This window comes from Pseudophryne corroboree, chromosome 11 (genome assembly GCF_028390025.1).
Source record: "Pseudophryne corroboree isolate aPseCor3 chromosome 11, aPseCor3.hap2, whole genome shotgun sequence".
Taxonomy (NCBI): domain Eukaryota; kingdom Metazoa; phylum Chordata; class Amphibia; order Anura; family Myobatrachidae; genus Pseudophryne; species Pseudophryne corroboree.
The window spans coordinates 197,400,253-197,413,750 of NC_086454.1; the positions used below are offsets into that span (position 1 = coordinate 197,400,253).

At 47.0% G+C, this 13,498-nt stretch overlaps 1 protein-coding gene across 5 annotated transcripts in view; it reads right to left on the bottom strand.

Annotated features, from left to right (window-relative positions):
* Positions 1-13,498, bottom strand: part of LOC134969314 (EH domain-binding protein 1-like protein 1) — a 292,891-nt gene that overhangs the window by 27,032 nt on the left and 252,361 nt on the right. For all 5 annotated transcript variants that reach the window (XM_063945182.1, XM_063945181.1, XM_063945179.1 and 2 more), the window contains exons 5-6: positions 12,053-12,231; positions 9,762-9,901 (exon numbers count right to left, since the gene is read on the bottom strand). In XM_063945182.1, the coding sequence (XP_063801252.1) occupies positions 9,762-9,901; positions 12,053-12,231 (319 nt within the window). The remainder of the gene's footprint in view (positions 1-9,761; positions 9,902-12,052; positions 12,232-13,498) is intronic.

Consider the following 13,498-nt stretch of genomic DNA (forward strand, 5'->3'; position numbering starts at 1 on the left):
GCTTTCTTCTGGCGACTCGACCATGCAGCCCATTTTTCTTCAAATGCCTCCTTATTGTGCATCTTGAAACAACCACACCACTTTTTTTCAGAGAGTCCTGTATTTCAGCTGAAGTTATTTGTGGATTTTTCTTTGCATCCCAAACAATTTTCTTGGCAGTTGTGGCTGAAATTTTTGTTGGTCTACCTGACTGTGATTTGGTTTCCACAGAATCCCTCATTTTCCCCTTCTTAATTAGAGTTTGAACACTGCTGATTGGCATTCTCAATTGCTTGGATATCTTTTTATATCCCTTTCCTGTTTTATACAGTTCAATTACGTTTTCCCGCAGATCCTTTGACAATTCTTTTACTTTCCCCATGACTCAGAATCCAGACACGTCAGTGCAGCACTGGATGAAAGATGCAAGGGTCTTTCAGGAGTCCAGAAACTCACTGACCTTTTATACACACACACTGATTACAAGCAAACAGATCACAGGTGAGGATGGTTACCTTTAGTAGCCATTCAAACCCGTTTGTGTCAACTTGTGTGCATGTTATCAGGCCAAAATCTCCAGGGTATGTAAACTTTTGATCAGGGTCATTTGGGTAGTTTCTGTTGTCATTATGATTTAAAAAGAGTACACAGTTGTTTGACAATAAATGGCTTCACCCAACCACTAACCATGAGTGAAAGAAAAGTTTGTGAGTTATCATTCATATTCTCTGACAAATGGCCAGAAAATCACAAATTCTGCTAGGGTATGTAAACTTATGAGCACAACTGTAAAAGTAATAACACAGCAAATAGTACAAACTAGGGGGGTCATTCCGAGTTGACCGCTCGCTAGCAGTTTTTAACATCCGTGCAAACGCTATGCCGCCACCCACTGGGGAGTGTATTTTAGCTTAGCAGAAGTGCTAACGTTTGTGCAGCCGAGCGCTGCAAAAAAATGTTGTGCAGTTTCAAAGTATCTCTGAACCTACTCAGCACTGGCGATCACTTCAGCCTATTCATGTCCGGATTTGACGTCATACACTCGCCCAGCGAACGCCAAGCCACGCCTGCGTTTTTTCAGACACGCCTGCGTTTTTACAAACACTCCCTGAAAACGGTCAGTTGACACCCAGAAACGCCCCTTTCCTGTCAATCTTCTTGCGGCCGTCAGTGCGAAGGAAAACATCGCTACAACCTGTGCACAACCACAATGGGCTTTGTACCCGTATGACGCGCGTGCACATTGCGGCCTATACGCATTGTTTTGTGGTGAAATCCGCAGCGGTAGGGCAGTACGGATGGTGTAATGGTTAGCATTACTGCCTCACAGCACTGAGGTCATGGGTTCGATTCCCACAATGGCCCTAACTGTGCGGAGTTTGTATATTCTCCCCGTACTTGTGTGGGTTTCCTCCGGGTACTCCGGTTTCCTCCCACAATCCCAAAAATATACTGGCAGGTTAATTGGCTCCCAAAATTAACCCTAGCGTGAATGTGTCTGTGTACATGTGGTAGGGAATATAGATTGTAAGCTCCACTGGGGCAGGGACTGATGTGAATGGCCAAATATTCTCTGTAAAAAGCGCTGCGGAATATGTGTGCGCTATATAAATAACTGGCAATAAATAATAAGAATTTACTTACCGATAATTCTATTTCTCGTAGTCCGTAGTGGATGCTGGGGACTCCGTCAGGACCATGGGGAATAGCGGCTCCGCAGGAGACAGGGCACAAATGTAAAAGCTTTAGGATCAGGTGGTGTGCACTGGCTCCTCCCCCTATGACCCTCCTCCAAGCCTCAGTTAGGATACTGTGCCCGGACGAGCGTACACAATAAGGAAGGATTTTGAATCCCGGGTAAGACTCATACCAGCCACACCAATCACACTGTACAACCTGTGATCTGAACCCAGTTAACAGCATGATAACAGCGGAGCCTCTGAAAAGATGGCTCACAACAATAATAACCCGATTTTTGTAACAATAACTATGTACAAGTATTGCAGACAATCCGCACTTGGGATGGGCGCCCAGCATCCACTACGGACTACGAGAAATAGAATTATCGGTAAGTAAATTCTTATTTTCTCTGACGTCCTAAGTGGATGCTGGGGACTCCGTCAGGACCATGGGGATTATACCAAAGCTCCCAAACGGGCGGGAGAGTGCGGATGACTCTGCAGCACCGAATGAGAGAACTCCATGTCCTCCTCAGCCAGGGTATGCCACTGACCAAGTAGCAGCTCGGCAAAGTTGTAAAGCCGAGACCCCTCGGGTAGCCGCCCAAGATGAGCCCACCTTCCTTGTGGAATGGGCATTTACATATTTTGGCTGTGGCAGGCCTGCCACAGAATGTGCAAGCTGAATTGTACTACACATCCAACTAGCAATCGTCTGCTTAGAAGCAAGAGCACCCAGTTTTTTGGGTGCCTACAGGATAACAGCAAGTCAGTTTTCCTGACTCACGCCGTCCTGGAACCTATATTTTCAGGGCCCTGACAACATCTAGCAACTTGGAGTCCTCCAAGTCCCTAGTAGCCGCAGGTACCACAATAAGCTGGTGCAGGTGAAACGCTGACACCACCTTAGGGAGAAACTGGGGACGAGTCCGCAGCTCTGCCCTGTCCGAATGGACAATCAGATATGGGCTTTGTGAGACAAAGCCGCCAATTCTGACACTCGCCTGGCCGAGGCCAGGGCCAACAGCATGGTCACTTTCCATGTGAGATATTTCAAATCCACAGATTTGAGCGGTTTAAACCAATGTGATTTGAGGAATCCCAGAACTACGTTGAGATCCCACAGTGCCACTGGAGGCACAAAAGGGGGTTGTATATGCAGTACTCCCTTGACAAACTTCTGGACTTCAGGAACTGAAGCCAATTTTTTTCTGGAAGAAAATTGACAGGGCCGAAATTTGAACCTTAATGGACCCCAATTTGAGGCCCATAGACACTCCTGTTTGCAGGAAATGCAGGAATCGACCGAGTTGAAATTTCTTCGTGGGGCCTTCCTGGCCTCACACCACGCAACATATTTTCACCACATGTGGTGATAATGTTGTGCGGTCACCTCCTTCCTGGCTTTGACCAGGGTAGGAATGACCTCTTCCGGAATGCCTTTTTCCCTTAGGATCCGGCGTTCCACCGCCATGCCGTCAAACGCAGCCGCGGTAAGTCTTGGAACAGACATGGTACTTGCTGAAGCAAGTCCCTTCTTAGCGGCAGAGGCCATGAGTCCTCTGTGAGCATTTCTTGAAGTTCCGGGTACCAAGTCCTTCTTGGCCAATCCGGAGCCACGAGTATAGTTCTTACTCCTCTACGTCTTATAATTCTCAGTACCTTGGGTATGAGAAGCAGAGGAGGGAACACATACACCGACTGGTACACCCACGGTGTTACCAGAACGTCCACAGCTATTGCCTGAGGGTCTCTTGACCTGGCGCAATACCTGTCCAGTTTTTTGTTCAGGCGGGACGCCATCATGTCCACCTTTGGTCTTTCCCAACGGTTCACAATCATGTGGAAGACTTCCCGATGAAGTCCCCACTCTCCCGGGTGGAGGTCGTGCCTGCTGAGGAAGTCTGCTTCCCAGTTGTCCACTCCCGGAATGAACACTGCTGACAGTGTTATCACATGATTTTCCGCCCAGCGAAGAATCCTTGCAGTTTCTGCCATTGCCCTCCTGCTTCTTGTGCCGCCCTGTCTGTTTACGTGGGCGACTGCCTTGATGTTGTCCCACTGGATCAATACCGGCTGACCTTGAAGCAGAGGTCTTGCTAAGCTTAGAGCATTGTAAATTGCCCTTAGCTCCAGTATATTTATGTGGAGAGAAGTCTCCAGACTATATCACACTCCCTGGAAATTTTTTCCCTGTGTGACTGCTCCCCAGCCTCTCAGGCTGGCATCCGTGGTCACCAGGACCCAGTCCTGAATGCCGAATCTGCGGCCCTTTAATAGATGAGCACTCTGCAGCCACCGCAGAAGAAACACCCTTGTCTTTGGAGACAGGGTTATCCGCTGATGCATCTGAAGATGCGATCCGGACCATTTTTCCAGCAGATCCCACTGAAAAGTTCTTGCGTGAAATCTGCCGAATGGAATCGCTTCGTAAGAAGCCACCATTTTTCCCAGGACCCTTGTGCAATGATGCACTGACACTTTTCCTGGTTTTAGGAGGTTCCTGACTAGCTCGGATAACTCCCTGGCTTTCTTCTCCGGGAGAAACACCCTTTTCTGGACTGTGTCCAGAATCATCCCTAGGAACAGCAGACGTGTCGTCGGAAACAGCTGCGATTTTGGAATATTTAGAATCCACCCGTGCTGTCGTAGAACTACTTGAGATAGTGTTACTCCGACCTCCAACTGTTCTCTGGACCTTGCCCTTATCAGGAGATCGTCCATTTTCTTTGAAGAAGAATCAACATTTCGGCCATTACCTTGGTAAAGACCCGGGGTGCCGTGGACAATCCAAACGGCAGCGTCTGAAACTGATAGTGACAGTTCTGTACCACGAACCTGAGGTACCCTTGGTGAGAAGGGCAAATTGGGACATGGAGGTAAGCATCCCTGATGTCCAGGGACACCATATAGTCCCCTTCTTCCTGGTTCGCTATCACTGCTCTGAGTGACTCCATCTTGATTTGAACCTTTGTATGTAAGTGTTCAAATATTTCAGATTTAGAATAGGTCTCACCGAGCCGTCTGGCTTCAGTACCACAATATAGTGTGGAATAATACCCCTTTCCTTGTTGTAGGAGGGGTACTTTGATTATCACCTGCTGGGAATACAGCTTGTGAATTGTTTCCAATACTGCCTCCCTGTCGGAGGGAGACGTTGGTAAAGCAGACTTCAGGAACCTGCGAGGGGGAGACGTCTCGAATTTCCAATCTGTACCCCTGGGATACTACTTGTAGGCTCCAGGGGTCCACTTGCGAGTGAGCCCACTGCGTGCTGAAACTCTTGAGACGACCCCCCACCGCACCTGAGTCCGCTTGTACGGCCCCAGCGTCATGCTGAGGACTTGGTAGAAGCGGTGGAGGGCTTCTGTTCCTGGGAATGGGCTGCCTGCTGCAGTCTTCTTCCCTTTCCTCTATCCCTGGGCAGATATGACTGGCCTTTTGCCCGCTTGCCCTTATGGGGACGAAAGGACTGAGGCTGAAAAGACGGTGTCTTTTTCTGCTGAGATGTGACTTGGGGTAAAAAAGGTGGATTTTCCAGCTGTTGCCGTGGCCACCAGGTCCGATGGACCGACCCCAAATAACTCCTCCCCTTTATACGGCAATACTTCCATGTGCCGTTTGGAATCTGCATCACCTGACCACTGTCGTGTCCATAAACATCTTCTGGCAGATATGGACATCGCACTTACTCTTGATGCCAGAGTGCAAATATCCCTCTGTGCATCTCGCATATATAGAAATGCATCCTTTAAATGCTCTATGGTCAATAAAATACTGTCCCTGTCAAGGGTATCAATATTTTCAGTCAGGGAATCCGACCAAGCCACCCCAGCGCTGCACATCCAGGCTGAGGCGATCGCTGGTCGCAGTATAACACCAGTATGTGTGTATATACTTTTTAGGATATTTTCCAGCCTCCTATCAGCTGGCTCCTTGAGGGCGGCCGTATCTGGGGACGGAATCGCCACTTGTGATAAGCGTGTGAGCGCCTTATCCACCCTAAGGGGTGTTTCATTTAATTTATCTGATTCAGGAAAAACTACAGGTAGTTTTTTCACACCCCACATAATACCCTTTTTTGTGGTACTTGTAGTATCAGAAATATGTAACACCTCCTTCATTGCCCTTAACATGTAACGTGTGGCCCTAAAGGAAAATACGTTTGTTTCTTCACCGTCGACACTGGAATCAGTGTCCGTGTCTGTGTCTGTGTCGACCGACTGAGGTAAATGGGCGTTTTAAAGCCCCTGACGGTGTTTGAGACGCCTGGACAGGTACTAATTTGTTTGTTGGCCGTCTCATGTCGTCAACCGACCTTGCAGCGTGTTGACATTATCACGTAATTCCCTAAATAAGCCATCCATTCCGGTGTCGACTCCCTAGAGAGTGACATCACCATTACAGGCAATTGCTCCGCCTCCTCACCAACATCGTCCTCATACATGTCGACACACACGTACCGACACACAGCACACACACAGGGAATGCTCTGATAGAGGACAGGACCCCACTAGCCCTTTGGGGAGACAGAGGGAGAGTTTGCCAGCACACACCAAAACGCTATAATTATACAGGGACAACCTTTATATAAGTGTTTTCCCTTATAGCATCTTAATATATAATCATATCGCCAAATAAGTGCCCCCCCTCTCTGTTTTAACCCTGTTTCTGTAGTGCAGTGCAGGGGAGAGCCTGGGAGCCTTCCCACCAGCAGTTCTGTGAGGGAAAATGGCGCTGTGTGCTGAGGATAATAGGCCCCGCCCCCTTTTCGGCGGGCTTCTTCTCCCGTTTTTCTGACAACCTGGCAGGGGTTAAATACATCCATATAGCCCCAGAGGCTATATGTGATGTATTTTTAGCCAGTATAGGTACTTTCATTGCTGCCCAGGGCGCCCCCCCCCAGCGCCCTGCACCCTCAGTGACCGTTGGTGTGAAGTGTGCTGAGAGCAATGGCGCACAGCTGCAGTGCTGTGCGCTACCTCATGAAGACTGAGAAGTCTTCAGCCGCCGATTTCTGGACCTCTTCTCTCTTCAGCATCTGCAAGGGGGTCGGCGGCGCGGCTCCGGTGACCCATCCAGGCTGTACCTGTGATCGTCCCTCTGGAGCTAGTGTCCAGTAGCCTAAGAAGCCAATCCATCCTGCACGCAGGTGAGTTCACTTCTTCTCCCCTAAGTCCCTCGTTGCAGTGAGCCTGTTGCCAGCAGGACTCACTGAAAATAAAAAACCTAATAAAACTTTTACTCTAAGCAGCTCTTTAGGAGAGCCACCTAGATTGCACCCTTCTCGGCCGGGCACAAAAACCTAACTGAGGCTTGGAGGAGGGTCATAGGGGGAGGAGCCAGTGCACACCACCTGATCCTAAAGCTTTTACTTTTGTGCCCTGTCTCCTGCGGAGCCGCTATTCCCCATGGTCCTGACGGAGTCCCCAGCATCCACTTAGGACGTCAGAGAAAAATAAATAATAAATAAATAAATGCCATGTTTTCAACTGATCGCTGCGCTGCGAAAATCGGCAGCGAGCGATCAACTCGGAATGACCCCCTAGGTTCTAAAAAAGTTATCCCTAGAGTAAGAGTCACTTTGGTGAGTTTGTAGTAATGTTATTTACAGGGTAGAGTATGTGCTAAATGGCCCTTAACGTTTAAGAAATCACATTTATCAACAACCATAGCATGCCTCACAAAATTCTATTAAAAATCGTACATATTAGATCTACACAAGCATAGGCCTGAATAAACAAATGCCAGACAAATATATATCTTAACTATATCTATTTCTACTCATAGGCGATATGTCTGTTTTCTCTTTAGTTAAAGGCTGAGATATTTATATATGTTGATCACTCGCACAGTGTGCATTTTTGTGGCTTAACATACACATAAAAATGCAGGATAGAAATTATGAGGTCTATGTACTAAGCCTTGGAGGGAGATAAAGTGGACATAGATAATGTACCAGCCAATCAGCTCCTAACTGCCATGTTACAGTTGTGTTTGAAAAATGGCATTTAGGAGATGGTTGGTTGGTACTTTATTTCTGTACACTTTATCTCTCTCCAAGGCTTAGTACATAGCTTCCTATGGGGCAGAAGTATTAAGCCTAGAGAAGTGATAAAGCAGTGATAAGCAGTGCCGGATTTGTCACTAGGCACGTGCCTACGGGCGGCACCTGCTGGGGGCGGCAAGGAAGTCCCACCTCCCTCCTTGCATTAGAGCAGTGGCACTGTAGCAGTGCCGAATTTCCAAGCCCACAGGCCGCCGCAGTGAAGAGGCCCACTAACCGCTGGCATTACAATGAGTTACACTGACTCAATTGTATGCCGCTGCCAAACAGTGCCCCGGCCCCCAGTCTGTAAGTCCTGGACAGAGCGGGAGGAGGAGCCGCTCTCCCCTCTACTATCACCTCCTCCACTTCAGACCTTAAGTGCTGCTGATGAGGAGGGGGAGGAGGGTCACTGCATGGGCACCGCAATGTAATGGCCACACCACGTCCACATCCACGACCATTGGCTGCACCCCACACCGCGTTGGCCGGCACCCCACCTGGCCGCCTCCTTTACTGCACAACACGCTGGGCAGCACCCCCCCAGCTGCCTCCCGCTACCTGCTCCCCATACCACGCTGGCCCACCCCCAGCAGTCTCCCGCACCACCGCCACTACACAATTCACGCTGGGCACAAGTAAAGTCAGAGCATGGAGCCAGAAGGACAGACTGGAGTCAACGCTGATGGTGGTGAATGAAACACACACACTCACTCATTCACTCACTCTCTCTCTCTCACACTCTCTCTCTCTCTCTCACACTCTCTCTCTTGGGGCTACCCGGTGGAGTGTGTAAAAGGGCTACCTGGTGCAGTGTATAAAGGGGCAACCTGGTGCAATGTGTCCAAGGGGTACCTGGCGCAATGTGTAAAAAGGGGCTACCTGGCGCAATGTGTATAAAGAGCTACCTAGCGCAATGTATATAAGGGGATACCTGGCGCAATGTGAATAAGAGGCTACCTGGTGCCACATCTATAATGGGCTACCTGGTACAACGTGTATAATGGGCTATCTGGTGCAACGTGTATAACGGGCTACCTGGTGCAATATTTATAAGGGGCTACCTGGTGCAATGTGTATAAGGGGCTACGTGGTGCAATGCGTATAAGGGGCTACCAGGCGCAATGTGTATAAGGGGCTACCTGGTGCAATGTGTATAACTGGCACAACCTGGCGCAACGTGTATAAGAGGCTCGATCTGGCTTAATGTGTATAAGAAGCTCTACCTGACACAATGTGTATACAGCAGTACCCACCCCTCCCCCCGCATCAGAGCAGCGGCGCAGCACGGCATACTCCCCTCCTGCCACCACATTAGAGCAGCAGGGGATGGAGGGCGAACGGACAGGCGGGTCGGGAGGAATGGCTATAGAAGCACCAAGCACCTGAGCAAAGGTACAGCTGGTGAGTTTTTAAGCCCTGGGGAATGGGGTGAGTTTGGATGTACAGCGGGCGATATCATTGTGCTTGTGGGGTGGTGGTGGGGGGCAATATCATTGTGCCTAGGGACGGCCTGATCCCTAAATCTGGCTCTGGTGATAAGAGCAAGGTGATAACACACCAGCCAATCAGCTCCTAACTGTAAATTTACATATTGGAGCTGATTGGCTGGTGCATTGTCACCTTGCACTTATCACTGCTTTATCATTTCCCCAGGCTTAATACATCTGCCCCTATGCCTCTTATGTTTGCCCATACTGTATCTTCAGAAACATGTACTGTAGCTCAAAATATTGTGTAATGTGTCTGCATACTAAATACACCAATAAACATGATGATGGTGATGACTAATGCTATAAATGTTTTAAAAGAAAATGAATGTAAAAAAAAAAAATCTCATTCAGCTTGGTTCTGCCAGTTGGGGCTGGAAATCTGTAGTGTGGACTACCTGTCACAGCGGTACTTGGTAAAAGCCTGGCCATCACAGGGCTGAATTAATTTTAATTATCCAATAGGAAAGATGTTAGTTATCTGGATGGAAGATCAGCAAGTCCATGTTCTTGCGCAGAGATGAAATGGAGTAAAATGATAGTGAAGGGACTTGAATGAATAATCACCTCGAGGCATTGTTCCTAAAGAACTGCGATTCTGTCTCTGAGACTTTTCCTCCTCTTCTTCCTCATTGAAGTCATCCAAGTCTGCAATGTCTGACGGCTTTAGACTCAGGAGACTGGCAATACTTTGCATGTCATCATCTCTAGTGGACAATTACAGAGCGAGTTACAGGAACATCTCTAGGAGTATAAAAGACTAAACATCGAATAGGAACATATAGTAATGTCATGTTAATTTCAGATATTCTGCACAGTAAGTCTTAATTCTCTGCATATTTCCAATTCCCAGTATTAAAGATACCTACAGTATCAACTACTCACAATGGAGACAGCCAGTAATAGTGCTGGTTCTTAGGAAACTGCTTTGAACATTGGTTCATCTAGAAAAAAAATCTGTTTCCACTTCCACATATAAGTAGCAGCAGTCATTTAAGTTGCACTGTTGACATTAAATTAAATTTGCAGACTCTGAATACCAGAGCTGCCACACAGTCATGGAAAATTGTAGAATAAATGTCTGGCATTTCCAGCAGTAACTAGAGTATGACACATATATTAACCCATTAGCAGGCTGGATTATCAGTATATCTGGAAAACAAAAATAATTGCAGTAAAATAAGTGATTCCTTGAACTGGGAAGATTTTATTTCAAATGAACACACAGGGCCTGATTCACAGTATGACACAGATGTGTCTTTTTGCGGTCACCTGTCTGTGGGTTTCTGCAAATGCTGCTACAAGGTCCTTCCCTGTCAATCCCTGCATTTGAACGTACAAGGACTGAGACACCCACTGTCAGCGTCTGTAGATGCTGCAAGACCACCTGGTGCGTCTTTAGATGTGACCATTGGTCGCACCATCAAAACGTGTACATTCACCATCTAAGTATGCTGCTCAGCTACCTTCCCAGTCACCACCTAGGATCCCCCAGCACTTCTCCATGCTGATACTGTGTGCTGCCACAATCGCAACACTCTCTGAAACGCATGTGCAGTAGGAGTTTTTAGGGATTTTCGTGCTCTGAATCAGGCCATGCTGAGCTCATGTAGCTTTGCATTAATCATTATCGAATCATTGTCAGAACAAAACACAAGTAGTAATACGGAATGGAGCATATATTGTGTCTCGTAAGCTTCAACTTTACATTTTCAGGTTCAAAACAAATTTTACAGACCAGAAGTAAATTGTTACTCTAGTTTGTTACACTGAAGGCTGCTTCTGAGCCACACAAATATTGCCAGGGCTGTTCATCCCTCACAACCAGGACCACTTCAACACAACTCTAAGAATCAACTAGTAAGGGGGGAATGAAATAGCACCCAAGACATCAGCCGCACATCTCTCCAGCAAACAGCATAACGACGGGACACGATGACTACTGATGAAGTGCAACAAAATGAATTTCAGTTATGCACAACTAAATTAATTAACTAATCAACTTTTGGAATGGAATCTGATTATGGGTACAAAACAATTGCTATAATTGTACATATATCGGATACAGCAAATATCATTTGATTGAACATTATTGGATAAATAGAAAAATTAAAATCAAGAATTTACTAAACTACTATTCAGTAACAATTACCTTCTATTATTGCACTTATTCACACAGTATATAATGCTTATTATTATAATACATAACACTAGAAAGGAATACTATGATTTATAATACCTGTTGGTTATTGTGACTGCTTGTAATCTTTATTTTTATTCTTGTGCATAATCTTAGTTGTGGGACATTAGAAAAGTGACAACAGTACCTGCAGGGGCGTTTTAAGAGAGTAGGAGACCCGCATGCAGTCTCTGTCGCGGGCCACCTTCTCTCCAGCAGCAAGTAGACTCTACTACGCATGCTCAGTTTTTCCGGGAACATGGCACCCGCGCCTTGTTCCCGGGGACATCTCCAGTACGCATGCGCAAATCACTCAGAAATGGCCTCGGCGTCCATTTTCCAAGTGATTTATGTCTGCACTAGAGGGTAGTCGCAGCAGGACTCCGGAATGGTAAGTATATTAAGTGGGTGTGGTGTGGGCCACCCTGGACCCAGGGGCCCATGTGCACCGCACACACTGCACCCATTATAGAAACGCCAATGAGTACTTGAGAGGAAGTTACATGAGGAACTGATTTTACTTTAAGAAATTATAGATTCAAATAGTGAGCTATATCATCCTTTCACATAAGTAGTGGACAATTTCCAACATTGATCATAAGAAAAGAATATTTAAATACATACGAAATTTTGGTTCCATCACCACATCTAAACATTTGTTTTGCCCTATTGTACTCACGTAGCTTTGCCTTCTCGCAGCAAACTGCAGGTAATAGTGACGGTGAGTGATGCCGACACAACCTTGACAGAACGTGGAGTGAGTGGTAGCTTCACCTCTCGAGGAGCAGAACTGATGGCTGCAAACTTACGCAGGTCAATAGGAGCCACGGCAAGGAGCTTTTTGTGGCCTCGAGATTCCTAAGAGGAAAAAATAAGATTTTAATTACCTACCAGTAAATCCTTTTCTCATAGTCCGTAGAGGATACTGGGGTTCCATTTAGTACCAATAGGAGCCATGTGCACTTTAAGAATTTGATAGTGTGGGCTAGCTCCTCCCTCTATGCTCCTCCTACCAGACTCAGTCTAGGAAACTGTGCCCGAGTAGACGGACATACTTTGAGAGAAGGATAGATAAAGATAATGGTGAGATTCCGAACCAGCACACACAAACAGAGGAAAGCTATGCTAACACAACTTTAAACAGGAACAGCAACAGCTGAACCAACAATACTTAACCAAGTAACAGTGCAGGTAGAACGAAGCACCAGGCAGGCACCCCGTATCCTCGATGGTCTACGAGAAAAGGATTTACCGGTAGGTAATTAAAAATCCTATTTTCTCTTATGTCCTAGAGGATACTGGGGTTCCATTTAGTACCATGGGGATGTACCAAAGCTCCCAAACCAGGTGGGAGAGTGCTGAGGTTCCCACAGCACTGATTGACCAAACTGAGGGTCCTCAGAGGCCAAAGTATCAAACTTATAGAATTTTGCAAACGTGTTCGAACCAGACCAAGTAGCTGCTCGGCAGAGCTGTAAAGCCAAGACACCGCGGGCAGACGCCCAAGAAGAACTCACTGACCTAGACGAGTGGGCCTGTATAAATTTTGGAATCGGCAATCCTGCCGTGGAATAAGCATGCTGGATAGTGAGCCTGATCCAGCGTGCAATTGACTGCTTTGAAGCAGGACACCCAATCTTATTGGGATCGTAAAGAACAAACAGCGAGTCCGATTTCCTGTAACGAGCTGTTCTCTTCACATACACCTCCAAAGCCCTCACAACATCCAAAGACACTGAAGTAACAGAGATGTCGGTAACAACCGGGACCACAATGGGTTGGTTGATGTGAAACGCAGACACCACCTTAGGAAGAAATTGCTGACGAGTCCTGAGTTCAGCTCTGTTCTCATGGAAAATTAAATAGGGACTCTTGTGAGACAAATCCCCCAGCTCCGACACATGCCTTGCTGAAGCCAAGGCCAACAGTGTGACGGTCTTCCACGTAAGGTACTTTACGTCAACGTCCTGTAATGGTTCAAACCAGTCCATTTGGATAAACTGCAGCACCAAATTGAGATCCCAAGGTGCCGGGAAGATTGTATGTGCAGAACACCTTTCAAAAATGTCTGGATGTCAGGGAGAGAAGTCAATTGTGTTTGAAAGAAAATGGACAAGGCCAAAAT